This window comes from Lonchura striata, chromosome 24 (assembly GCF_050655825.1).
Source record: "Lonchura striata isolate lonStrDom1 chromosome 24, ASM5065582v1, whole genome shotgun sequence".
In the NCBI taxonomy this organism is placed as follows: Eukaryota; Metazoa; Chordata; class Aves; order Passeriformes; family Estrildidae; genus Lonchura; species Lonchura striata.
In genome coordinates, this window is record NC_140726.1 from 4734216 (window position 1) to 4759346 (window position 25131).

Here is a 25131-nt window from a genome sequence, read left to right on the forward strand (position 1 = left end):
CTGGAAAACAGAATAGGCAGGGCCCTTTATCTCATTCGGTATTCAAACCCCAGTTTCCATCATTTTTCCGTATTTCCAGTGAGAAATAATAGTCTGGAATGAGTTTTATTTGATGAGATTTACAGAGTCCCGCTCTTGGATTCTCGGTGCAGGAAAGCCAGGGAAGAACTGGAGGGGAAGAACTTTCCCCGGAGGCGGCAGAGCCCTGGGAGCGCTTTGGGCTCTCCCTGCCCGGAGCCATCCCAGCCCCACCGGGATGTGTCCCTGTGTCCCTGCTCCAGGGGCAGGGCGTTGGGCTGGGGGAGCTCCAGGGCTCCCTTCCCACCCCAAATGCTCTGGGACTCTGCAAAGGACAAAAATTGTTGGAATCATTTCCATTATTGCAGATATTCCATTCTGTGGAATTCCATTCTGTGGAATTCCAATCGTTGGAATTCACATTTCTGTTATTGCAGGTACTCCATTCTGTGGAATTCCATTTGTTGGTGTTATTACAAGGATTCCATTCTGTGGAATTCCATTTGTTGGAATTCACATTTTCCTTATTGCAGGGATTCCATTCTATGGAATTCCATTCATTGGAATTCACATTGCCTTTATTGCAGAGACTCCATTCTGTGGAATTACATTCTATGGAATTCCATTTGTTGGAATTCACATTGCCTTTATTGCATGGACTTAATTCTGTGGAATTCCAATCGTTGGAATTCACATTTTTGTTATTGCAGGGATTCCATTCTGTGGAATTCCATTCTGTGGAGTTCCATTCCTTGGAATTCACATTTCCCTTATTGAAGGGATCTGTTTTTACCGTTCTGGAAGAGGAAGCCCTGGAGAAATCCTGGCTCTCCTGCTGCCCTCATCCCAGCATTCGGGCACGTGGAACCTGTGGAACATTCCCAGCATGTGGAACATCTCTGACGACTTCACAGAATCATCAAATAACAGAATAATTTGGTCAGATTTCTGTTGTTTTTATTTTTTTAACCCTTTAGACACCAGGCTGCTTCCCAGCTTGGTTACACCTGGCTGCAACCCAGGTTTGGGGTCCAGGGAGAAAAGTGAAGTCACAGTTGGTTCACAGTGCCTGTGGTCACAGAGGAGGTGACAAAATCAACCATAAATATCTAAATTTGGGGCTGGGTATACTCAGGGGACACGGGTGCTGCAGGTGAAAAGTAAATTTTAAAGAATTTAGAGATTTTAGAGGAGCTAAGATTTTAGTTAGAGATAAGCCTCACTAGAGTTAATTAAAATAAATGAATAGGCCTTGATGAAGTTAGGAGTTAGTAGTTAACTCATAAGTGATTGCTTGTCAGCACAATGTTGAGTTAGCTGGGTTTATAATGAAGAATACACAAACTGACAAAGAGCTTTTAGAAACATCAGACAATTGTGGCCTCCTCTGTTCTGAAACCAACTGAAGACAAGGAATGGGAGTTCTACCAAGAGTTCATTTGTCATATTGGCATTGAAAAGGTAGAAAGGTCAGAAGGAGGAAGACTTCATTGACTTCCTCATTTTGGGACCCCTCCCCATGGAAGGGACACCGACCCATTCCAAGGAACAAACCACGAATGCTGAATGGCTTTTGGAGTGATCAGCAGAGGAAGTGAGGAATGGGATGTACCAAAATGATGAATATGGATTTGTATTTTGGGTATTCAACACTTGTATGGATAAAAGGGCTCTGTAATCACCTGGAAGCTGCGGTGTGGATTTGGGAGCGATCCCACACACAATAAACACACACTGTCTAACTTTAAACTGTTAGAGAGTTTCTGTCCGTCACAGCTGGATATCGGTACTAGATCAATATCCAGATTTTTGATAAATCGCAGGGGTGACGAGCTGGGTGTGGCAGAGGTTGGTGAGAAGCTCGGAAGCTCGGGTGGCTCAGTCCAGGTTTCCAGGGGCTCCCCGAGGTGCTTTGGGATGGAGCTCCCGTCCCTCCCGCTCCTCCGAGGCCAAATCCCAAAAACTTCAGTAAAAACATCTGGAAGTGGGATGTTCCTGCGGCCTTCCCACCGTTACACATCGCTCTCCCTCCCACACGGAAACGTCTCCTCAGTTCTTGCCGTGCTTTTGTCACCTGAGTCCTTCTCTGGGGTTTCTGGATCCTTCTCTGGGATTTCTGCATTCTTCTCTGGGGGTTCTGCAGGTCTTTCTGTTACATACTGCATGTTGGATTTGGGATTTCCAGCTAAAAACCACAAATATTTATTATTTATTACTTATTCTTTATTCTTTATTCTTTATTCTTTATTCTTTATTACTTATTACTTATTATTTCTTAATAATTATTTACTATTTATCTTTATTATTTATTATTTGTCATTAATCATTTTTTATTTATTAATTGCTATTTGTTATTAATTATTTGTTATTATTTATTATTTGAGATTTGCTATTTATTATTGAAAGTCTATTGTTTATTATTTATTATTTATAGCTGCCACCAGCTCTGGCCAGTCAGCCGCAATTAAATAAAACAAGAATTATTAATTATAGTTAAGTATTATAATAATAATAAAATATTATAATGATATATAATATTATAATGATAATAACATTGTAGTATAATATATTAATGAGTATATAGTGATAATGATTATATAATGTTAATGACTATGTAATGTTAATATTAATTATATAGTAATGATTCTAGACAATATTATGTATAAATATAATTATATTAATTATATATTATAATGATATATAATATTATAATTATATAATTATAATGAATACTTATTATATATACTTATTTATTAGAATTAATAAATAAGTATATATAATAAGCATTATATATTATTGATATGATTGATATTATATGATATGAGTATAATACTTATTTATTAGAATTAAATAAACCAAGAATTAATTATTATTTAAGCCAATAACATACTTACAGGAATATGTTAGTTAAAGCTTTTTACCTTGTCCATTCTTCTCATGGCCTGGACTGTCTTCGTTAGATCTGGATTTATAACTCTCCAGTGTCTGCTCTGAAACATCATTTTCTGTAGGGAAAAAAGCCACAAACATTAATTTAAATTATTAAATAATTACACTTCCTGTGGAAAATTCCAGAAAAAATAATTTAAGTAATTAAATTATTAAATATTCAGTGGAAAAAACCCAGTAAAATTAATTTAAGTAATTAAATTATTGAATTTGCTGTGGAAAATCCCAAAAAAATTAAATTATTAAATAATGAAAATTTAATTATATGAAACAAATAAAATCCAGTAACTGAAAAATAGAAATAAACGTTACATTTTAAAATATATTTATAATATTTAAATTTATACTGTATTTTAAATTTTAAAAATAATTAAATCCATTAAATCATCAAAACCCCACAAACCCGAACGACGAGATTACGAGTATGAGATTGATTTTTCCCCCCATTATTCCTTGAGCATAAAACTGCTGGGGGAGGAGTTCCAAAGGGGAATTCTCGGGTGGGCTCGAGGCGATAATCCGAATTTCAGCCCTCACCTCTCCTCCAGGCGCCGTGGGCTTTGCGCAGCTTCAGCAGGAACAGCAGCACCACGAGCAGCAGTGCAGCCACCAGTGCAGCCACCAGCGCAGGCAGCAGCAGCCTGCCCTGCGGCCGCGGGCGTCCTGGGGACCGCGGATGGGGATCTGCAACACGGGTGGGCAGATAATGATATAGAATATCCTATAGAATAATGGTGTGCAGGTCAATGTCCTGGGAATTCACACAGGGATGGTTTCACCCCCATGGATACGGTGGGAGAGCGGAATTCAACCAAAGAATTGTGATGAATTCACCTTCATGAATTCATGAAGTTTTGAACTTCATTTTTAGGATATACCATAGTTAATGACATAAAATATGTTATATAATGATATATAATATTATATATAATTTGCTGATAAGTGTCCTGGGAATTCAAACAGGAATGGTTCACCCCCATGGATACGGTGGGAGAGCAGAACTCAACCAAAGAATTGTGAGGATTCACCTTCATGAATTCATGAAGTTTTGAACTTCATTTTTAGGATATACCATAGTTAATGACATAAAATATGTTATATAATGATATATAATATTATATATAATTTGCTGATAAGTGTCCTGGGAATTCAAACAGGAATGGTTCACCCCCATGGATACGGTGGGAGAGCAGAACTCAACCAAAGAATTGTGATGAATTCACCTTCATGAATTCATGAAGTTTTGAACTTCATTTTTAGGATATACCATAGTTAATGACATAAAATATGTTATATAATGATATATAATATTATATATAATTTGCTGATAAGTGTCCTAGGAATTCAAACAGGAATGGTTCACCCCCATGGATACGGTGGGAGAGCGGAACTCAACCAAAGAATTGTGAGGATTCACCTTCATGAATTCATGAAGTTTTGAACTTCATTTTTAGGATATAATATAGTTTAAGACATATATTATGATATATAATATAATAAATACTAATACTAATAATAATATATAATTTGCTGTTAAATGTCCTGGGAATTCAAACAGGAATGGTTTCACTCCAATGGATATGGTGGGAGAGTGGAATTCACCCAATCAATTGTGATGAATTCACCTTAACGAATGCAAATAATGAAGTTGTGAACTTCATTTTTAGGATATACTATAGTTAATGACATATAATATATTATATAATGATATATAATATTATATATAATTTGCTGTTTAGGAATTCAAACAGGGATGGTTCACCCCCATGGCTATGGTGGGAGAGCAGAACTCAACCAAAGAATTGTGATGAATTCGCCTTCATGAATTCATGAAGTTTTGAACTTCATTTTTAGGATACAATATAGTTAATGACATATAATATGTTATATAATGATATATAATATTATATATAATTTGCTGATAAATGTCCTGGGAATTCAAACAGGAATGGTTTCACCCCAATGAATATGGTGGGAGAGTGGAATTCACCCAACCAATTGTGAAGAATTCACCCTAAGGAGTCCATTAAGTTTTGAACTTCATTTTAGTATATACTATACTTAATGACATAGAATATCTTATATAATGATATATAATATCATAAATAATAACAACAATAACAATTAATTAACTATTAATAACAACTGCAAGAACAACAACAACAACAAAACAACAACAAAAAAAACTACTACTACTACTACTACTACTACTGCTAGTAATAAATTTTCTGTTTGGGGTGAAACCATTCCTGTTTGAATTCCCAGAAATCCCCAGGACATTTAACAGGAAATTATTATTATTGTTATGTTATGTGTTGATGTGATGTGATGTATGTTATGTTATGTTATGTTATGTTATGTTATGTTATGTTATGTTATGTTATACTATATTATAGATGTCATTAACTATATTATATCCTAAAATGAAGTTGGACTCGATGATCCTGAAGGTCTCTTCCAGCCCGGTGAACCTGGGATTCTCTAAATTCTGTGAATTGCTGTTGCACAGTGCCATCTAGTGCAGCCCACCCGGAGCATCCCTGGCTCCCGCCCTGCTCCCATCCTTCCTCCAAGCAGAGAGATTTTGGCTGGGAAAAGGAGGGAACAAGCAGGAATTGCTGCGCTCAGTGTCCCACTCTCCTCTGGCAGGGGGGATGGAACGCCGTGCCCCGCAGCATTTCTGTAATCCCGATTTCAGCTCTGACAAATTCAGGAGACCAAACTCACCGCTGGATGCGATGTCCGTGAGGTTTGGCTGGGCTGGCGGTGGTGCTGAGCTGGGAACTGCTGGGTTCTCTGGGAATGCAGAAGAGTTGGAAACTCCGGGATCATCTGGGGATGCAGAGGGGCTGGAAACTTCTGGATTCTCTGGGGATGCAGGAGAGTTGGAAATTTCTGGATTCTCTGGAGATGCAGAAGAGTTGGAAACTTCTGGGTTCTCTGGAGATGGAGAAGGGCTGGAAACTTCTGTATCTTTTGGGGATACAGAGGGGCTGGAAACTTCTGGATTCTTTAGGGAAGTAGAGGGGCTGGAAACTTCTGGATTATCTGGGGATGCAGAGGGGCTAGAAACTTCTGGATCTTTTGGGAATGCAGAAGAGTTGGAAACTTCTGGATTCTCTGGGGATGGAAAAGGGCTGGAAACTTCTGGATCTTTTGGGGATGTAGAGGGGTTGGAAACATCTGGATCTTTTGGGGATGCAGAAGAGTTGGAAACTTCTGGATTCTCTGGGGATGTCGAGGGGCTGGAAACATCTGGATTCTCTGGGGATACAGAGGAGCTGGAAACTACTGGTTTATCTGGGGATGCAGAGTAGCGGGAACCTTCTGGATTGTCTGCGGATTTAGAGGGGCTGGCATCTTCTGGATCTTTTGAGGATGCAGAAGGCTTGGAAACGTCTGGATTCTCTGGGGATGCAGAAGGGCTGGTACCTGCTGGTTTCTCTGGAGAACTGGAAACTGCTGGATTCTCTGAAGGGCTGGCAACTTCTGCATCCTCTGAAAGTCTGGTTTCTTGTTTGCAGCCTAAAGAAACCCCCAAAAAAAAGACAAAAATCGCAAGAGGCTTTGCCACTGAGCAGATCCTTGAGCAACTACCCTGCCCTGCTCCATGCTCTGGATTGTTTGGGTTTTCTGCCCTGCTCCATGCTCTGGATTATTTGTGTTTTCTGCCCTTCTCCATGCTCTGGATTATTTATTGGCTTTTCTGCCCTGCTCCATGCTTTGCATTGTTTGGGTTTTCTGCCCTGCTCCATGCTCTGGATTCTTTATTGGGTTTTCTGTCTCATCAAGGGTCTCACTTCCAGTCCCACCCTCACCTTTCCTGCCCTCAGAATATATTTGCTGCTCTGGAATGAGGAATAAATTTAAACACTCTGCAGTGGGGAGCTTGGGGCAGGTGCTGCTGCTCAGCTCTGCCACTGAGGAACAGCTCCAACCCCTTTTTTTTTGCCCCAGCTTGCTCATTTAAAAGCAGACCCCACACTTCTGTATTTCTGCATCATTTTCAGCACCTCAGGGCAGTGAAATCGGAGGGGCAGAGCTGGAGGAGCTGCAGTACCCGTGCTGGGGAGGTCCTGGAAGTGGAGAGATGCCACCAGCCTCCGTGCCCCGAGTGCAGGGTGCTGGGTGACACAGCTGGCTGTCACTTGGGGGCTGTAGCTGAGGATCCTCAGGGTGCTCCTCGTGCTCCATTTCTTCCCATCAGCTGCCAGCTGGTGCCTGGTGTCACCTGCACAAAAAAGAAAAAAAAATAAAATAAAATAAATGAAAGTGCTTCTATCACCCTGAAATGTCACACTGTAAAATGAAATAACTCACAGAGGCAGGCTAGATGTAAAAGGAAAGAAGAAGAACCCAAAAAAGCCAACTTTATTTTCTGACTCCACTATATATACAATAGTAAAAGTGACAGTGGATTTGAGGATGGAATTGCCACCTCTCCAACCACACTGGTCAAACCCACAGTCCATCCATTCTCTCCTCCCACAAAGAAGACTGCAAAACAATCATTATTGACATGAACATATGTGAGAAAACTCAATTAAAATATGTAAATATCAGAAGGCATAGGAACTTTTAGAAGAACTTTAAAACCCTCAGAAGAACAGGGCAACACTGAAATCCAGTTCTCCAGCGCTGCTACAGCACAAGTTTGACTTTTCCCCTTTTCCAGCTGCTGGAATTTTCCACCAGGATTCCCTGCCTTGCCACAGGGAATTAGGGCAGTCTGGTGGGATTCCCAGCATTACTAATAACCTCATTTCTCCAGGTAACGTTGATGATAAGGACAAATAAAGTCGTGTTTGATGTGAGCAGAGATGTGTCTGAGCAGCCCTGGAGGTGTTTCAGCTGTTTGCCTGAAGGGCACAAATATTTCTGTTCAGGATGCAGAGCTTTTGATGCTCCCCTTGCTCTGTTACCCTTAAATTAAAGAAATCCCCCATTTCTAAATTAACATTTCTCCATCAGCATCTCTCAACCCTCCCTTCCATCCCCAGCAGAGGCAGGTAAGAGCTCCAAAAGGATTTCAGAAATCATCTTTGTCAGCAGCAGCTCAGCGATTACAGCTGGTTTGCCCCTGCTGAGCCCTGCTGTTGTCAGTAATTAAGATTTATTAGCTATTTTCTGATTAGTGTCAATATTTGCAGGAAGTGATTAAAGCCGGGAGTGGAAGGGGGAGGAAGCAGAGTTACTCCAAGCCTTCAAAAAATGGAGAAAAACACAGAAATTGGAGAACTAGTGGATTAAGGCAATGATTTCTTATCTTTGAAACAATTAAATTTGTGTCTCCCACCTCTTCATGCAAACGTGAAGAGAAAAACACTGCGAGAGACAGAAATAAAATATCAGGGGGGATATATTGAGGTTTTTATCACTTCCCAGCTGGTAATCCCAGGCCCTCACACACAGCCCAGCTCTTCCCAAGCACAGGCAGGATTTAAAAATCTGCTTTTCCACCATGCACTGCTCTAAAACACTTTTTTTTTTTTTCCATTGAAAACCCCCAGGTTTTATCTGCCAACATGATTTATTCTTATTATTAACTCTAATTTCAGGCCAGAAAACACAATTCTCTGCTGTTTCCTAGAGCTCTTATTTAAAAATAAACCATCATGGGCCAGGGGAGGTTACAGCTTCAGCTTTAAATATGTTGCTTGATGATGCAAAACACAAGTCAGAGTTTGGTGATGTGTGAAAGAAAAAAGCCATTTGCATCCCTGAGTGTTTTTCTCACATTTTGATACAGATGTGCACTGGAGCTGAGAATGCAGTGATTTGTAGAATAATTTTATTTATAGCACTGGTAGAATATGGCAGTTACTTGTTAAAGGAGAAGAAAGGCAGCTGGGGCTTTGAAAATCATGATTTTGGGGTTGGTTTAGCCCAAATAAAGTGGAACAAGTGGGATTATCCCAAATAAGTCGAATTCAGTGCTGAGGTTCCAGGATTTGGGGTTTATTTTTATCCCAGTGGAATTTAATGCTGAAATTCCAGGGGTTTGGGTTTATTTTATTGCACTGGAATTTGGTGCTGAAATTCCAAGATTCTGGGTTCATTTAATCCCTGTAGAATTTATGGGGTTTTGAAATTCCAGGGGTTTGGGTTTATTTTATTCCACTGAAATTTAGAGCTGAAATTCCAAGGGTTTTGGTTCATTTTATCCCAGTGGAATTCAGTGCTGAAATTCCAGGATTTTGGGTTTATTTTATCCCACTGGAATTCCATGCTGAAATTCCAGGATTTTGGGTTTATTTAACCACAGAGGAATTCCATGCTGAAATTCCAGGATTTTGGGTTTATTTAACCCCAGAGGAATTCCATGGTGAAATTCCAAGATTTTGGGTTTATTTAATCCCAGGGGAATTCCATGGTGAAATTCCAAGATTTTGGGTTTATTTAATCCCAGGGGAATTCCATGGTGAAATTCCAAGATTTTGGGTTTGTTTAACCCCAGAGGAATTCCATGGTGAAATTCCAGGATTTTGGGTTTATTTTATCCCACTGGAATTCCATGGTGAAATTCCAGGATATTGGGTTTATTTAACCCCAGAGGAATTCTGTGCTGAAATTCCAGGATTTTGGGTTTATTTTATCCCACTGGAATTCCATGCTGACATTCCAGGATTTTGGGTTTATTTAAACCCACTGGAATTCCATGGTGAAATTCCAGGATTTTGGGTTTATTTAATCCCAGGGGAATTCCATGCTGAAATTCCAGGATTTTGGGTTTATTTTATCCCACTGGAATTCCGTGCTGAAATTCCAGGATTTTGGGTTTATTTAACCCCAGAGGAATTCCGTGCTGAAATTCCAGGATTTTGGGTTTATTTTATCCCACTGGAATTCCATGGTGAAATTCCAGGGGTTTGGGTTTATTTAACCCCACTGGAATTCCATGCTGACATTCCAGGATTTTGGGTTTATTTAACCCCAGAGGAATTCCTTGCTGAATTTCCAGGATTTTGTGTTTATTTAACCCCAGAGGAATTCCATGCTGACATTCCAGGATTTTGGGTTTATTTAACCCCACTGGAATTCCATGCTGACTGCTCCCCAGACCTGCACCCCGTTGCAGCCGTGAGCTGCAGACCCAGCTGATATTTCACCCTGCAGCACCTTTAAACCCCCCAAACGGATAAAACCCAATTTCAGTGCCCAGAGGCTCTCGGAGCTCTCACCTGGGAGCTCAATCCCGTTGTCCAGCAGCCAGGAAATCTGGGGCTGGGGTCTGCCCCCATGGGTGTAGCAGGAGAGTTTGATGCCTCCTCCTTCATCCTGGGACACTTCCAGCACAGGGTGGGAAGGAGCAGCTGCAGCAGGAAGATTTAGGGTCAGTTTAGGGGCATTTTTTACTCCTTTCCATCAGCATTATTGGAGGGGACTGAGCTAAAAGTAAAATGATGGGAAAATTCAGGTGTGGATTTGAGGAGCTGGATCTGCCCTGCTCCTCTAAGGAAAAAAAAAACAACAAAAAAACAGGTGAGGAACTTACCCAAAATCTCAACATTCCGGCTCTTGTTTTGGACGTGCCCCCTGTAGTAGAAGCAGCTGTAAATTCCTGCATCCTGCACTGTCAGGTTGGACAGCTGGATGGACAATTCATCCTTGGAATAACGGAGCAGTTTGTACCTCTGGTCTCTTAAAACTGCGAGGAACAGAAAAGCCAGCACACCACGGGGGTTGGTTCAGCACAGGAAGTCAAAGCATGAGGGGAGTTTTTATTTTATGGCATTTAAAAGTTTCATTTTTTTAAGTGAAAGCATCTCCTCCTTATTGTAAATGCAGGCGAACCCAATGGGAAGAAATGCTGATGTCTGACTCAATTCAGAAGGCTGAATTATTTCTTTATTATAACTATGCTAAAATACATTAATATACTATATAAAAGGAAAATACTAAAATTACATATTATTTTTTCTGACTCTAACAAAACTCGTGCCCCTCTCTGAGATTCCAGCCCCAGGTGGGTTGGGTTGGCCACCAGGCTCAAACAATCCTCACCAGAATCCAACCAAGCATCACCCCAGGGAAACAATTCTCCACACACATTCCACATGGGAAAAACAAGGACCAGAAATAGAAATTGTTTTCTCTTTCATTTCTCTCTGTGCAGCTCTATGAAGAATCCTGAGAGGGAGAGAAATGTGCCTGCCATACCTACTCTCCTTTCTCTTTCTTGATTTTTTCATCTTTAATTTTTTCCCCCATAATTTACAGGAGCCCTCAGGGTCAGCCCAACAAGTTCATGAACTTTTCCCACAGTTGCAGCACAGAAAACGCAACTTTCTGCCCTTAAATTGAACTGAAACTGGGGCTTTGTACAATCATCAGAGGGGAAGAGACCTCAAAACTTCTCTTTTTATCTTCATTTTTTTTTTTTTTAGCTGAGGTTTTGACAAAATACTGAGCTGGAGGGAAATCCCAGCAATTTGGGTGAATCCCAGTTATTCTTATAATTAAAAGCAAAAGGATTTGACAAGGAATGCTGAATAGCTGCAGAAGGGAAGGCCAAGGCACTCCTCGTCCTGCATTTGGACCAAGAGGAGGAGAGAGAAGGATGGGGAGATGGGAAAGCAGAAATGGCAACTTTGGCTTGGCCAGCACATTTCAGAATCATTGCTGTTTCCCCAAAATCTCCTCCTGACGCACTGCACGGAATTCCTGCGAGTGGGAGAGTGTCAGGGCTGTCAGGAATGTCCCCTCCTGTCCTCGGAGCCAGGAGCGGGCTCTGGGTGCTGTGGGAGCTCCAGCTCATCCTGAGAGTTCTGCTGCTGCCGGGGGCTCCATCCCTCAGGAAATGACCCACCAGCACTGCCAGCAAGGGGCTGCAGCTCCAAACCCCCAAAGGGAAGAGTTGATGCCTTAGGATCTCAGATTTTCTATTTTCCATCTATTTGTAATCCAGTCCTGCAGTTCTTTAGTGCAGAACTCCAAACTCCATATCCAGTCTTGCCAGTGTTCAAGAACACAAATAATCACAGGATGTGATTATCTGCAGGTGCTTTTATTGGGAGCTCTGGGAATCAGGGGTACAGACCCAAATCTGACTCTGACACGGCTTTCGAGCTGAACGTATTTTATATTCTATCCTTATATATCTTACATATTCATTATTAAACTTATATTGTTCTATTGTATACATTGACATGAGTTTCTCGTGATCTTTCTTAGGTCCCTGACCACACTTTCTCATGATTATTCTTATGATTAAACAGTAATTATATTTAATTACTAAACAATCATCACATCTATCAATTATATCATTTATCATGTACCAGCTACACAGGTGCAGTTCTAGCAAGGTACAAGGCCTACATGTACCCAGGGTATTTATTTTTTCAGGGCCTACTAAGCTTAATTTTCCTTTTAACCCTAAATCCCCATGATTTTAAAACCCTTTTACTATCAGTCTGAGCTGCTGCTTCCCCATTTGGGCAGACACAACAATTCTTCTCCAGGCCTGGCAATCAAGGACACCTCACTGCCTCAGGCCAGAGATGGAAACAAAAGTGAGTTTGTGGCAGCAAATTTGGGGTAAATGACTTCATTAACTGAAGCTGTAATTGGCAGATTAACCCCCAATATGCAAATGAACCAAGCTTATAAAAGTGTGAAAACTTGTGACCTGTTGTCCTTTTTTGGGTGGGTTTTGTCTGCCCTAAATGTACCTTAAGGCCCTTCAATAAATAGAACTGCTTTTTATTCCCTTGATTTTGTCTGACCTCTTCTTGGAAGCATCAATTTCTGGTGACCAGGAAGGGACAGGATCCTCTGGACCCAGCTACAAACTCCCCCAACCCTGCTGGCATTTTGGGCTTCAGAGTCCCCCTGGCCAGGGTGGCAGCATAAAATAAAAATGTGGTGGACTCCAATTCAGGGAAGAAATGGTGATGTTTGGTTCTAGATCAGAAGGCTAAGGATAGCTTTATTAAAACTATACTATATTACATTAATATACTATTTAAAGAGATATTATTTTATTCTATATATTAATTTCTTACTTATCTAACTCAAACTACTCGTGACTCTGCTGAGAGCACAGCTGGATCCCACTGGTCACTGACCCCAAACAACTTCCCCAGAATCCAACCCAGGTGGACAATCTCCACACCACATTCCACATGGGGAAATGTGGGAACACAGGGCTTCCCTCTGGCTGCCCTGGCAGGTCTGGAACCCCCCTGGACAGAGCCCCCAGAGACACTGGTTGTGATCTCTGCCCATGGAAAAGAGTTTTCAATCTTACAGGATCAATTACCAGCTCTCAGTGTTTGATATCAGTAATAATTAAGTGTGGCACAGGTGCAAAAGTAAAATTTTAGGATTCTAGATGAGGGGTCCAAAGGGGACAAGCTGGAGGAAATTGGGTGTGCCTTGTCCTTTTTCTCCTTCTTCATGCCCTCCATGTCTCACTGTGGTGTTGGCATTTTTCTGTTGGTTCAGGCTGGGGACACACTGTCCAACGTAGGTGACAGATATTGGCACGTTCTTGTAAATGCAGCCCAGGGAGTTTCTGGTATTGAATGTTTGTCACATCCCACTGAGGGCAGAGCCCCACACGCTGCCCTGCAGGACAGAGCTGGGCAGGGCAGCAGAACATGTGAGAGATAAACAGAATAAACAACCTGGAAACCAGCACAGACCAATTCTGGCTTCTGCTTTGGCAGGGGGCTGACAGACAGAGACTTTCTACAATCTCAGAATCATCAATACCTCAGATTCCGACAGGGAAAATCAAGGAGCAGAGATAAAGATTGTTTCCTTTTCTTCTCCCTGACAGACAGAATTTTCTGTCTGTCTGCCCAGAAAATGTGAGTGTCACAGCAGCAGGGACAGCTCAGAGTCCCCAGCCCTGGTGGGAAGTGTCACCACGCTGGAGTTTCACACTTACCCTGGTGGGTGTTGAGGAAAATGGTGAAACCCTGAGGGTTTGACCACTGCAGGGTGAAGTTTTTGTTGCTGGGGGTGCTGAAGCTGCAGTGAAGATTTAGATTTTCTCCTTCCCTCAGAGTCACAGAGTCACTGGCAGCCCCTGGAAACCCCCCTGCCACGCACCAGGGGGAAAAAAACAAGTGGGAAATTGTGACACGAAGCAAAGCAGTGATATTTTGAACAGAGAAATGTGTTAATTTTCCTTTTTTGCAATGGTTATTGAATATTTCTACATTGCCAATGTGGTTGTAGAGGTAAAAATAAATTGTCATTGGACAGATCATCACAGGCATGTGTGACAAAGGTTTGGGATCTTTACCCACCAGCACAACCTGAATTAAATTAGTAACCAATTTTAGTTGTTAGCCAAGAAAATATTTCATTATTAGAAAGTATTTCAATAAAGAACTGAAGCAGACTTATTTCATGCATTCTCTGTATTTAAACACAACCATTCCATTTTCACAGGCACTGTGTGACAAAGGTTTTGGATCTTTACCCACCAGCACAACCTGATTTAAATTATTAACCAGTTTTAGTTGTTAGCCAGGAAAATATTTCATTATTAGAAAGTAATTAATTATGTTTATTATTAGTTCAATAAAGCACTGAAGCAGACTCATTTCATGCACTCCCTGTATTTAAAAACGAAAATTCAATTTTCACTTATTCTATTATTATAACTAAATAATATTTAAGGTCCCTTCCAACCCAAAACATTCTCTGACTTTATGTCCCATTCTGGTGCTGTGGAACCTGATTTGCTCAGTGTGTGACTGAGCAGAGGATGATTTCCCAGCACCTCTAAAAATGAAGTTTTTTTAACTCAGAAATGAAACTTCTTTAAAAAAAAAAACAACCCAAACCTGGCTTGGCACAGGGTACTCAAATGAAATTTCACTCTCTCTTCTCCCAGCTCATTTCACAGGTGGGCAATAAAATGTGTTTTTTCTCTCCAGCCATTCTAAGGCAGATAAAACACTTGGTGGAAATATTTGATGAATTGTCTTCTCCAAAAACCATGCCCTGGAGAATGCCAACATTGGTGCCTGGCTTGGAATAAAGTAAATCGGCAGCAGGAGAGTTTTGTTTTCATTCCTCTTTTGTGTGTTTTGATTTGATTTTCCACATGGCTGTCAGCCGCCAGTTCCCACTGCAGTTTGGGGAAACAAATCTTTCTGGGCTTTGGGGAAGATTTTCACAATTTTAAAAATTCTAAATTGCCCAGAAATGAATTGTTTTTTTGTCAGGAATTTTGCTGGAGCTGATTTTGGTACATCTAGAATCAGCCTTTGTCACTATAGGACACGTGAAAGCACAACGGGAGCCACCTGCTATTTGCAAGGTAAAGAAGAAGGTTTATTATCTGACTCCAACTTTTATACTTTTCCAAAGGTGACAGTGGATTGGAGAGTGAATGGGCCACCTCTCCAAAGACATTGGACAAACCACCAGTACATCAAGTTTCTCCACCCCCATAAAAGAATGCAAACAATATGTTGTTTACAGAAATTGTGTGGGAAAGTCTTCTAAACTCTTTAGAAAACCTTAAGAATCAGGGTGACAAGCCTTGTCCCCCTGCAAGGCAGCAGCTACCCGTGGGGATTGTGGCTGTGCCCGTCCTTGAGCTGTGAGCTGAGAGTTGTTCAGAGCCACCCGGGGCTTGTGTGTGGTTTTCCACAGCCCCCTCGGGTATTTCTGTCCCCGTGATGATTTCCTGTCACCAGCAGCAGCGTGGGGTCTGGCAGATCACACCTCTGGGGTGACTGTGGCGAGGCTGAGCAAGAACAGCTTGGGGGTGTGCTCACTTTTCCAACCCCGGGGCAGAAAGGTAATTTCCATGGGAGACCACTGGAAAATGGGTTTTATTCAGAGCATGGCTCACAGGGCAGCTCTTCCCTGCACGGGGCCGTGCTCTGCAGCCACTACGGTCACCAAAGGTGGCAGATGTCCCCATGGCAGCTCCAGGTGGGGTGGCTTTTGTCCCATGTGGATCCCAGCTGGAAAAGCCACTCTGCCATCAAGTGACAGGCAAGAAAGGGCAGCAATTTGGTGCTGGAGATTGCAGGGTGCACTCAGCAGAGCGGTTCTACTCTGGTTGCTATTCTTGGAGCCCCCAGGAAGTGACTGAGAGCTCCTCGCACTGAGAGCACGGGTGCAGAGCTGCCTGTGAGCCTGTAACCCACAGCAAGCAATTTATTGAGTTATTTTGGTGCAGAGCTGTCCGTGAGCCTGTAACCCACAGCCACTAGAATTCAATTATTGAGTTAGATTTGGTGCAGAGCTCTCTGTGAGCCTGTAACCCACAGCCACTCCAATTCAATTATTGAGTTGTTTTGGTGCAGAGCTGCCTGCAAGCCTGTAACCCACAGCAAACAATTTATTCAGTTAGTTTTGGTGCAGTTATCTGTGAGTCTGTAACCCACAGCAAGCAATTTACTGAGTTATTTTGGTGCAGAGCTGTCCGTGAGCCTGTAACCCACAGCCACTAGAATTCAATTATTGAGTTAGATTTGGTGCAGAGCTCTCTGTGAGCCTGTAACCCACAGCCACTCCAATTCAATTATTGAGTTAGTTTTGTGCAGTTATCTGTGAGCTTGTAACCCACAGCAAGCAACTTATTGAGTTATTTTGGTGCAGTTATCTGTGAGCCTGTAACCCACAGCCACTCCAATTCAATTGTTATTTTGGTGCAGAGCTGCCTGCGAGAATGTAACTCACAGCCACTCCAATTATTGAGTTAGGTTTTGTGCAGAGTTATCTGTGAGATTGTAACCCACAGAGCTACTCCATTTAATCAACTTTGGTGCAGTTATCGGTGAGATTGTAACCCACAGACCCACTCCAATTAATGACAAAGTTTTGATGCAGTTATCAGTGAGATTGTAACCCACAGACCCACTCCAATTAATGACAAAGTTTTGGTGCAGTTATCTGTGAGATTGTAACCCACAGACCCACTCCAATTAATGACAAAGTTTTGGTGCAGTTATCTGTGAGATTATAATTCACAGAGCCACCCTATTTAATGATCTTGGTGCAGTTATCTGTGAGCCTGTAACCCAGAATCATCCTGTTTAAGGCAGCAGCTACAAATTCATTCTGCAGGAGTCTGGGGCAAAACGGGGAAGAGGGGCTGTCCTGAGAATTAGCAAATTGTCAGCGACAGCCCTGCCATGGTTCCTGTTCCAGCAGGGAGAGGGAATAGTGCTGCAGCCCCTGGATCATGGACCCATTTCTCCTGCAAAGGTCAGGAGTGAAGCCTGCAGGGATCTGTCATGGATTGCTGCTCCTTCCTTCCCTGCATCCTGTTAGATCCTTCTTGGATCCTCTCTTAGATCCTTCTTGGATCCTCTCTAGATCCTTCTTGGATCCTCTGTTAGATCCTTCTTGGATCCTCTCTAGATCTTTCTTGGATCCTCTCTGGATCCTTCTTGGATCCTCTCTTAGATCCTTCTTGGATCCTCCCTAGATCCTTCTTGGATCCTCTCTAGATCCTTCTTGGATCCTCTCTTAGTTCCTTCTTGGATCCTCTCTTAGATCCCTCTTGGATCCTCTGTTAGTTCCTTCTTGGATCCTCTCTGGATCCTTCTTGGATCCTCTCTTAGATCCTTCTTGGATCCTCCCTAGATCCTTCTTGGATCCTCTCTAGATCCTTCTTGGATCCTCTCTTAGATCCCTCTTAGATCCTCTCTTAGATCCTCTCTAGATCCTTCTTGGATCCTCTCAGATACTTCTTGGATCCTCTCTGGATCCTCCTTGGATCCTCTCTTAGATCCTTCTTGGATCCTCTGTTTGGCACAGCCAGACCTGAGCCTGTCACACTCCTGTGCCCAAAACACAAAGGAGATCCGAATCAGCTGGTCCTCTAGCAGGAGTGAGGAGATGCAGCATCTAAAATGTTTTTTTTTTTTTGTTTTCCAAAGGACTTTGCAAGTTCTCCCTAAATTGCTCACACAGTGTACCAACAGAGGCACACTCGGATTTCTGACCCGGGCAAAGCAAGCATCCTTCTGGATCCTCGCCCAAATTCAAGGCACAATGTTTTGCCACCCTGATGCTTTGTCACCTCAAGCTGGTCTCAGTGATGCGGGGTTTAGTGAGCTCACTGACTCCCAATGGGGTGACAAAGTCGGGAATGGGGTGACACTACGGTTTTGTCACCCAGACACCACCAGCACAGCCCTGTGCCCGGTGTGCCCGGGCTGGAAGGAGAGCTGGGATGAGATAACCCCGGGCTTACCTGGCAGCAGGAGCAGCGACACGGCGAGCAGCACCCCGGGCACGGCCATGCTGGGCTGGGCTGGGCTGGGCAGGGCTGGGCTGGGCTGGGCTGGGCTGGGCTGGGATGAGCTGGGATGAGCTGGGATGAGCTGGGAGGAGCTGGGCTGAGCTGGGATGAGCTGGGCTGGGCTGGGATGAGCTGGGATGAGTTTGGCTGGGATGAACTGGGCTGGGATGAACTGGGATGAGCTGGGATGAGCTGAGCTGGGATGAGCTGGGCTGAGCTGGGCTGAGCTGAGCTGGGCTGGGATGAGCTGGGATGAGCTGGGCTCGGCTTGGCTGGGCTGGGCTGGGATGAGCTGGGCTGGGATGAGCTGGGCTGGGCTGAGCTGGGTTTAGCTGGGCTGAGCTGGGTTTAGCTGGGCTGAGCTGGGATGAGCTGGGCTGGGATGAGCTGGGTTTAGCTGGGCTGAGCTGGGATGAGCTGGGCTTGGCTGGGCTGAGCTGGGATGAGCTGGGCTGGGCTGAGCTGGGTTTAGCTGGGCTGAGCTGGGCTCGGCTGGGCTGGGCTGAGCTGAGTTTAGCTGGGCTGAGCTAGGTTGGGCTGGGATGAGCTAAGCTGGGCTCGGCTTCCTCCCTCCGCGGGGCTGCCGCTGCCAGCGCTCCCTTTTCAGCGCCTTTCCCGTGACCTCACCCACCGCCCCGGGGTCCCTGTCCCACCCCCGGATCCCTGTCCCCACCCCGGGGTCCCTGTCCCACCCCGGGTCCCTGTCCCCGCCCCGGGGTCCCTGTCCCACCCCGGGTCCCTGTCCCGCCCCGGGGTCCCTGTCCCCACCCCGGGGTCCCTGTCCCACCCCGGGGTCCCTGTCCCACCCCGGGGTCCCTGTCCCCACCCCGGGGTCCCTGTCCCGCCCCGGGGTCCCTGTCCCACCCCGGGTTTCCTCTGCTGCTGAGCCAGCGGTGACCTCACGGGTCCCTCCGCAGGAACCGGTGGGCGGCAGCGCCGGGGATTCCGAATTTGGCCGCTCCGGGAGGGATGCGCCGAGAGGAGAAGGTGAAAATCAGCGAAATTCGGGTTGGGGTCACCTGCCGCTGGGGTGCCCGGGATGGCACTGCCCAAGGGGCAGGGAGGCAGCGCTTGGGGGATGTGGCCAGGCTGCTTGAAAACCCATTTTAAATGCCTGGATTAAAAAATGTCACTTGTGGATTGATGTGGTAACGCTGCTTAAAAATCCATTTTAAATGCTTGGATTAAAAAATGTCACTCGTGGATGTGGCAAGGCTGCTTCAAACCCCATTTAAAAATCCTTGGATTATAAAAATGTCATTCGTGGATGTGGCAATGCTGCTTCAAACCCCATTTAAAAATCCTTGGATTATAAAAATGTCACTCGTGGATGTGGCAAGGCTGCTTGAAAACCCATTTTAAATACCTGGATTAAAAAATGTCACTTGTGGATTGATGTGGCAATGCTACTTAAAAACCCATTTTAAATGCCTGGATTAAAAAATGTCACTTGTGGATGTGGCAAGGCTGCTTCAAACGCCATTTAAAGTCTTTGGATTAAAAAATGTCACTGGTGGATGTAGCAAGGCTGCTTCAAACCCCATTTTAAATGCCTGGATTATGAAAATGTCACTCGTGGATGTGGCAAGGCTGCTTGAAAATCCATTTAAACAGCCATTTAAAGTCCTTGGATTAAAAAATGTCACTCGTGGATGCATGTGGCAAGGCTGCTTGAAAATCTATTTTAAATGCCTGGATTAAAAAATGTCACTTGTGGATGTGGCAATGCTGCTTCAAACCCCATTTAAAAATCCTTGGATTATAGAAATGTCACTCGTGGATGTGGCAAGGCTGCTTCAAACCCCATTTTAAATGAAAATGGATTAAAAATGTGTCACTCCTTGCCGCTGGGCTGTTGCCCAGGAGGGTTTTGGCTGTGCCGGGGGGATGCTGGAGGAGCAGCAGTGGGAAAAGGGAATTTCCTGCCTGTGGTGCAGGAAACTCGCTGAGCTGCTCCAGGAGGTGCCAGGGGACACAATTCGGGTTTCCCCTTGCAGGTCTGATTATTCCAGCCTGCTGTCCCCCCAGGTGTGTGAGAACATCACATTTGTCCAAGTCCACCTCATGAGTTGTGATTCCCAAAAAGAGTTTTTGGCAGATCCTCTTCTGTCCCTCCTTTGCAAGTGCTCAAAATTTGGTGCGGACAACTATTACATTCAAAAGAAACTGAATTTAATAAAATAATTCTGGTTTAAAACCTGTGTGTGCTTGAGTGAAGTGGACAAAATTAATTGTAAACACACTGTGTGTTTTATTCCTGATTTATTAGGACCAGTTTCTATGAAACTTAGTTTAGGGAGGTGCCTCACTCAGTGGGTATTTGGTTAATAAAAGCTGTGGCTTTTGTGTTCATCATCACGAATCAATTTGACTGAAAAATAGAGCTACAGGTCATGAATTTTAAGCAGCTAGATGGAAAGATAAAAAAAAAAAAAAAATCCAGATTAAGACCTGTTGGAAAAATAAGTTTGGTTTCAAAATGGCTTCAGTTCCACACATCCAAAGCTGAGAGTGAAATAACCCCAGGGAAAAACTGAATTCAGAGGGAAAACCCCGTCCCTGAGCAGGGAGAATTTTTGTGCCATCTGCTGTCAAGTGAATGAATTTCAGCCTGAGAAAAAAGAAAAACGCAGCTCAAAATCCCACCACGTTCGCTCCGGAGGAAATCTGAAATAGGAAGGGTGCTCGGCATCTTTGTTAAATCACCTACGAGATATTTTTGTCTGATTTCTGAGAATTCCATTTAATGTGAGAAGCAAATTAAAATGCAGTGGTTGTTTTTTAACAGTTGTTAGCACTCAGAACTGAGGTTAAAAACAACCACCCACCCCCCCTGCCTGCCCCACCCCCAAAATAAAAAAATACAGATGTCACAGGTAATTACAGCTATTTTTGGCAATACAATGATTGTTTTGTTTTTTTTTTTAACAGCAAAACTTTTTTTTTCTCAAATAAATATAATGTGCTCACACTAAATAAAAAAAAATAACAAAACAACAAAACCATAATAAACAGAATGATACAACAGGTTGAAAATGAAAGAAAAGAAAAGTAAAAGGAGCTGTTGATAACATCAGGTCTGAAGAGATGCCAGGAGAGAAAGTTCAGAAAATACATTTTAATGGGAAGTAGTAAAAGAACTGGCTGAGTATTTTCTCTTGTGGGTCCTGAAGATTCCCCAGGGGATGAATTTGAGGAAGTGGGGAGCAGCAAGAAGTGATTTTGAACCTTTGCAGCCAACCTGTTCATTAACAGCCACTGTTAATTGCATTTCTTCTGTTCAGTGACACCTCTGCTCCCCCATCCCTCCTACCTGAGAATTCCAAATCGTTTCCTCTGTCAAAGAAACGAAGCCAAACCACAGAGCAAAGCCATTATTTGGGGATAAAAATTACCACTCTCATTAACTTCACCTAGAATTTAACAGCAGAAGGAGGCCAACTCCTGTCTGCAACTGCTCAGTGGGGGAGAAAAGGGAAATACCAATTTTTACTGAAATTATCACGGTCTGGGTCCTCATTTTGCATAAAGAAGCACAGCTCTGCTGATTCGAGTGTAATGTCAGTTTAATTCTTGTTTTTTCCTCAGCCATACATTGTAAATTGTGAGGATTGACCATTTCTTCTTGGCAGGTTTCAAGCTTTTTTTCCTTCATTGTGGGGAGAAGGAAAAACCTGGGAAGTGCTGTTGGAATAAAACTTGGGATCTGATGCAGCTCAAGGGAAGGGAAAGACTTTGGGGAGCTCAAGTTTAATGTTCTGGGACAAACCACTGGAGTGACATTAAATCCACATTAATGAGCAGCAACGGGGTGAAAGTGAAGCAGCAATTCTTTTGTCTTCTTAACCTCTCGACTAAATTAAAAGGAATATTTTTTTCTCTTTTTTTCCCCCAAAAAAGCCTTTTTACACCAGACTTCTTAGCACAAATCCCCAGGAAAACTCAAAATGCTGAAGAAAATCAGATTTTTTCCTCCCAGTGATTCTTGACACCTAATTCGAGACAAGACTACAGTTGTCAAAATATTTCCCAAACATCCAAAAATATATATATATATTTTAAAGAAGAGTATTTTAATATCTACCTCCTCAACAGAACACTTTTTTCTCTATTACTCCATCAAAGAGCAACTAACACCACTTCAGTTGTGCATCCAGCTTTTGCTCCCTCTCTGTTTCATGCTCCTAAAGAAACTCCTTTTCATGTCACTCAACTCCAGCAGCATCTGAGCAATAAATATTAGAACACAACAATATTTCTTGCCCCAATTTACACCTTGCTGGCATGAAACAAAAAAAAATCTGGAGAATTCACATGCCTCAGCAACCAAATTTTTTTTTTGTGTGTGTGATTGTCAAGTATTTAATTTAGATTTTTTTTTTTTTTTTTTGGCATGGAGAAAAACAAGAAATGCTCTTCAGAATGTCTGTAGACAGCCAAAAATAGTTTAAATGACAATTAAAAATGAACCTGACAGCGATAAAACCACACAGGACCAGGTTGGTTTTTTTCCCCCTGCCCTGTCCTAAATTTTCTCCCTGACTTTTTTCAGTTCCATCCCTGCTGTAATAAAGCACTTATGAGTGGCCTAAGGTGTGTTACACAGTCCTAAAAGTAGAAATAATGAAATATTCCTGTGGATTGTGGGAATAGCTGGGCTGTTGGCCATGAAATGGAGCCCCAAGCTGAGCTCAGCCCCTCGGGGTTTGCTCCATCCCAATTGTTCCTCCTTTTTTTGGGAAGCTGGAATTGCCCTTTGCCACTCCCAGGGGGGAGCTGACAACAGCCCTGCCCAAGGGGAAAATCCACCCGAACACCACGAGAACTCGATTTTTATTTGATTGATAAACACCAAATCTGTGCCTCTCACCCATTTCAAACCTTTCAGCAGAGGCAGACCGGGCAAGGACGGCAGAAATCTCTCCTGGAACACCCCAGGTGCCTTGGATGCTGCTTTTGCTTTCCTTCTTTCGTAGTTTTCACACTTTTGGAAATTATTTTGCCCTTGCTGCCCAGAGCAGCTGTGGCTGCCCCGTCCCTGGAAGGGTCCAAGGCCAGCCTGGGTCTTTTCCAACCCAAACCATTCTGGGATGGTTCTGTTCCTGTTAATGCCCACACTTGTGGTCCAAACCAAGAGAGAAGTTTGCCTAAATCCCATTTAAACCCAGTTTTAAGGACCTGCTGGCAGCAAACCTGCACTGCTGAAGTGCCTGCAGCAATTTTTTGACCAAAGCTCATCATTTTAGATTATTCTATCACGACAAAAAAAAAAAAAAATCTCTAATTTATTGATAATTGATAATTTATCACCAAAGCTGATAATTTTTATAAATCTAATCCTAAAAAACCCTGCTCTGCTGCCAGTTTATGTTATAAATACCGACTGTGGTGTATTTTGGGATGCAGGTTTTTTTAGCATCCTGCAGGCTCTGGCACCAAGAGGATCCCCCTTGTGATCCCAAACTCCTTGGGTAGAGATGGAAACCCTCCTCTTCCACTTTCCCCCAATCCCAACCCTTCCCTCCCTGGGTAAATCCATCAAATGTTGTTCCTAAATTGAAACGTGCTGGGTTTTTTTAGCTGCTTTGTCTTTATGACAGGTGGCACATGGGAATTAAAGGGTGAGGAAGCAAAGCACGGAGAATTCCAGCTGAATTCCAGCAGCTTTTTTATCCATCCCAGCCTTCCTGGAGCAGCCTGCACAATCTCACCAGGGCTGCCAAAGGGACACACAGACACTCCTGGTGAACAGCCAGCACAAAAATCCCAGTATAAAGGGGAAAAAAAAACATTTTCCAAAGCCTCCTGAAGAGAATTTAAACAGCACAAACCTTTTAGGCTATGTCTGGGCAAACAGGTGGATTTCAATAATCAAACTCAAATCTGAACTTCCTAAATCCCTCAGGTTTGGTTGGAAAAGGCTTCTTTTATCTCTACCTCAAAGAAATCCCTCCCAGCTTTTGCTGTGCTGACTTTCGATGCTCAAACTTCACCTGCAGCTGATGTGAAATTTGGAATTTTCCTCTGATCCAGGATTTTCCTTCGTCTCTGCACAACATCCAGCACATTTTGGGCACTCCCACCTCCTGCAGAGGCAACGCTCGACTCGTTTCCAGCCTTGGGGCAGGAAATCAAATCCTTTCATTTTTTCTGGAAGGTGCTGAGGGTTTGGGGGCTGGGAGTGGAGCAAGCACGAGGTGCTGAACGGGGCTGCAGACATTTTGCAAAAACAGCAGTGAGGAAACAAGCCCAGCATCCTGCCTGGCACAGGGCTCCTCGTCCCTGCTGCAGTGGCAGTGAAATTGTCACCAGAGCTCCTTCAAGGTGAGGAAACCAACCCCCAGCTGTGCAAGAGCCTCAAGCTGTATTTTAATATTTTTTCTCCCCCTCAAATCAGCCCATTTTGGTGTAAAAATGAGACTTTTTGCAGGGCTGTGGCTGTGTGAGATGTGCTTGGAGCGAGCCACGGGAGAGATGAGCAGGGGTTTTGTCCTGCTGGCAGTAAAACAGGAGGAAGAAGAGAATTCTCCAGCGCTGGGAGAGGCTCTCCCTATTCCTGCAGCAGGGTTTCTCTCCAGTTAAAGCCTCCAGTTGGTCCATGTGTGAGAGGGAGGATGGGAGGGTCTGTGAGCTGCCAAACACCAGTGTCCCCCAGTTCTTCGCAGGAGCAAAACCCCAGGTAGGGAATCTGTGAGGAGAGAAATGGGAATTAAGGCAAAAAAACACAGGCTGAGCTGGGTAATGCCAAGGGGTGCTGTGCTCCTCCAGGATTTCACCCTGATTTTTCCTGTCTTTCCCTCTCCCAAAGGCTATTTTCAGGTGGTGTTTGACAGACTGCCTGTGCAAAACACTGGGAAAAAAACCCCAAGATTATACCCTTGGAATGTGGGTTTAAAAATGCAGTTTTGAATGGACTGTAGTTTTAAGAATGTAGTTAT

At 43.4% G+C, this 25131-nt stretch overlaps 2 protein-coding genes across 7 annotated transcripts in view; both read right to left on the bottom strand.

Moving 5' to 3' along the window:
• Window positions 1–344: 344 nt before the first annotated feature.
• Window positions 345–18866, bottom strand: CRTAM (cytotoxic and regulatory T cell molecule). Of its 4 annotated transcripts, none has more exons than XM_085560206.1 (10): window positions 18146–18863; window positions 13862–14014; window positions 10463–10615; window positions 10149–10280; window positions 7028–7198; window positions 6400–6492; window positions 5695–5871; window positions 3505–3651; window positions 2940–3023; window positions 345–2203 (listed from the first exon to the last, which is right to left on the bottom strand). In XM_085560206.1, exons 1-10 carry the CDS (start codon window positions 18192–18194, stop codon window positions 2031–2033), a joined length of 1332 nt encoding a protein of 443 aa, XP_085416332.1. In that variant the 5' UTR covers window positions 18195–18863; the 3' UTR covers window positions 345–2030. The 4 variants fall into 4 exon arrangements, with proteins under 4 accessions (XP_085416332.1, XP_085416331.1, XP_085416329.1 ...); XM_085560205.1 differs by having other exon boundaries at window positions 5695–5907; XM_085560203.1 differs by having other exon boundaries at window positions 5695–6492; window positions 18146–18864.
• A 3379-nt stretch (window positions 18867–22245) lies between these two features.
• UBASH3B (ubiquitin associated and SH3 domain containing B) overlaps window positions 22246–25131 on the bottom strand; it is a 76432-nt gene continuing 73546 nt past the window's right edge. For all 3 annotated transcript variants that reach the window (XM_077788006.2, XM_077788004.2, XM_085560401.1), the window contains exon 14: window positions 22246–24881. In XM_077788006.2, the coding sequence (XP_077644132.2) occupies window positions 24744–24881 (138 nt within the window). In that variant the 3' untranslated portion in view covers window positions 22246–24743. The remainder of the gene's footprint in view (window positions 24882–25131) is intronic.

Excerpts from the sequence above, each read along its gene's own strand:
- CRTAM (XM_085560203.1), bottom strand. The coding sequence starts at position 18,194 with ATGGCCGTGCCCGGGGTGCTGCTCGCCGTGTCGCTGCTCCTGCTGCCA. Across the intron at positions 14,015-18,145 it reads GTCGCTGCTCCTGCTGCCAG|GGGGGTTTCCAGGGGCTGCC; the intron begins GTAAGCCCGGGG and ends GGTGCGTGGCAG. Across the intron at positions 10,281-10,462 it reads CCGGAATGTTGAGATTTTGG|CTGCTCCTTCCCACCCTGTG; the intron begins GTAAGTTCCTCA and ends TTCCTGCTGCAG.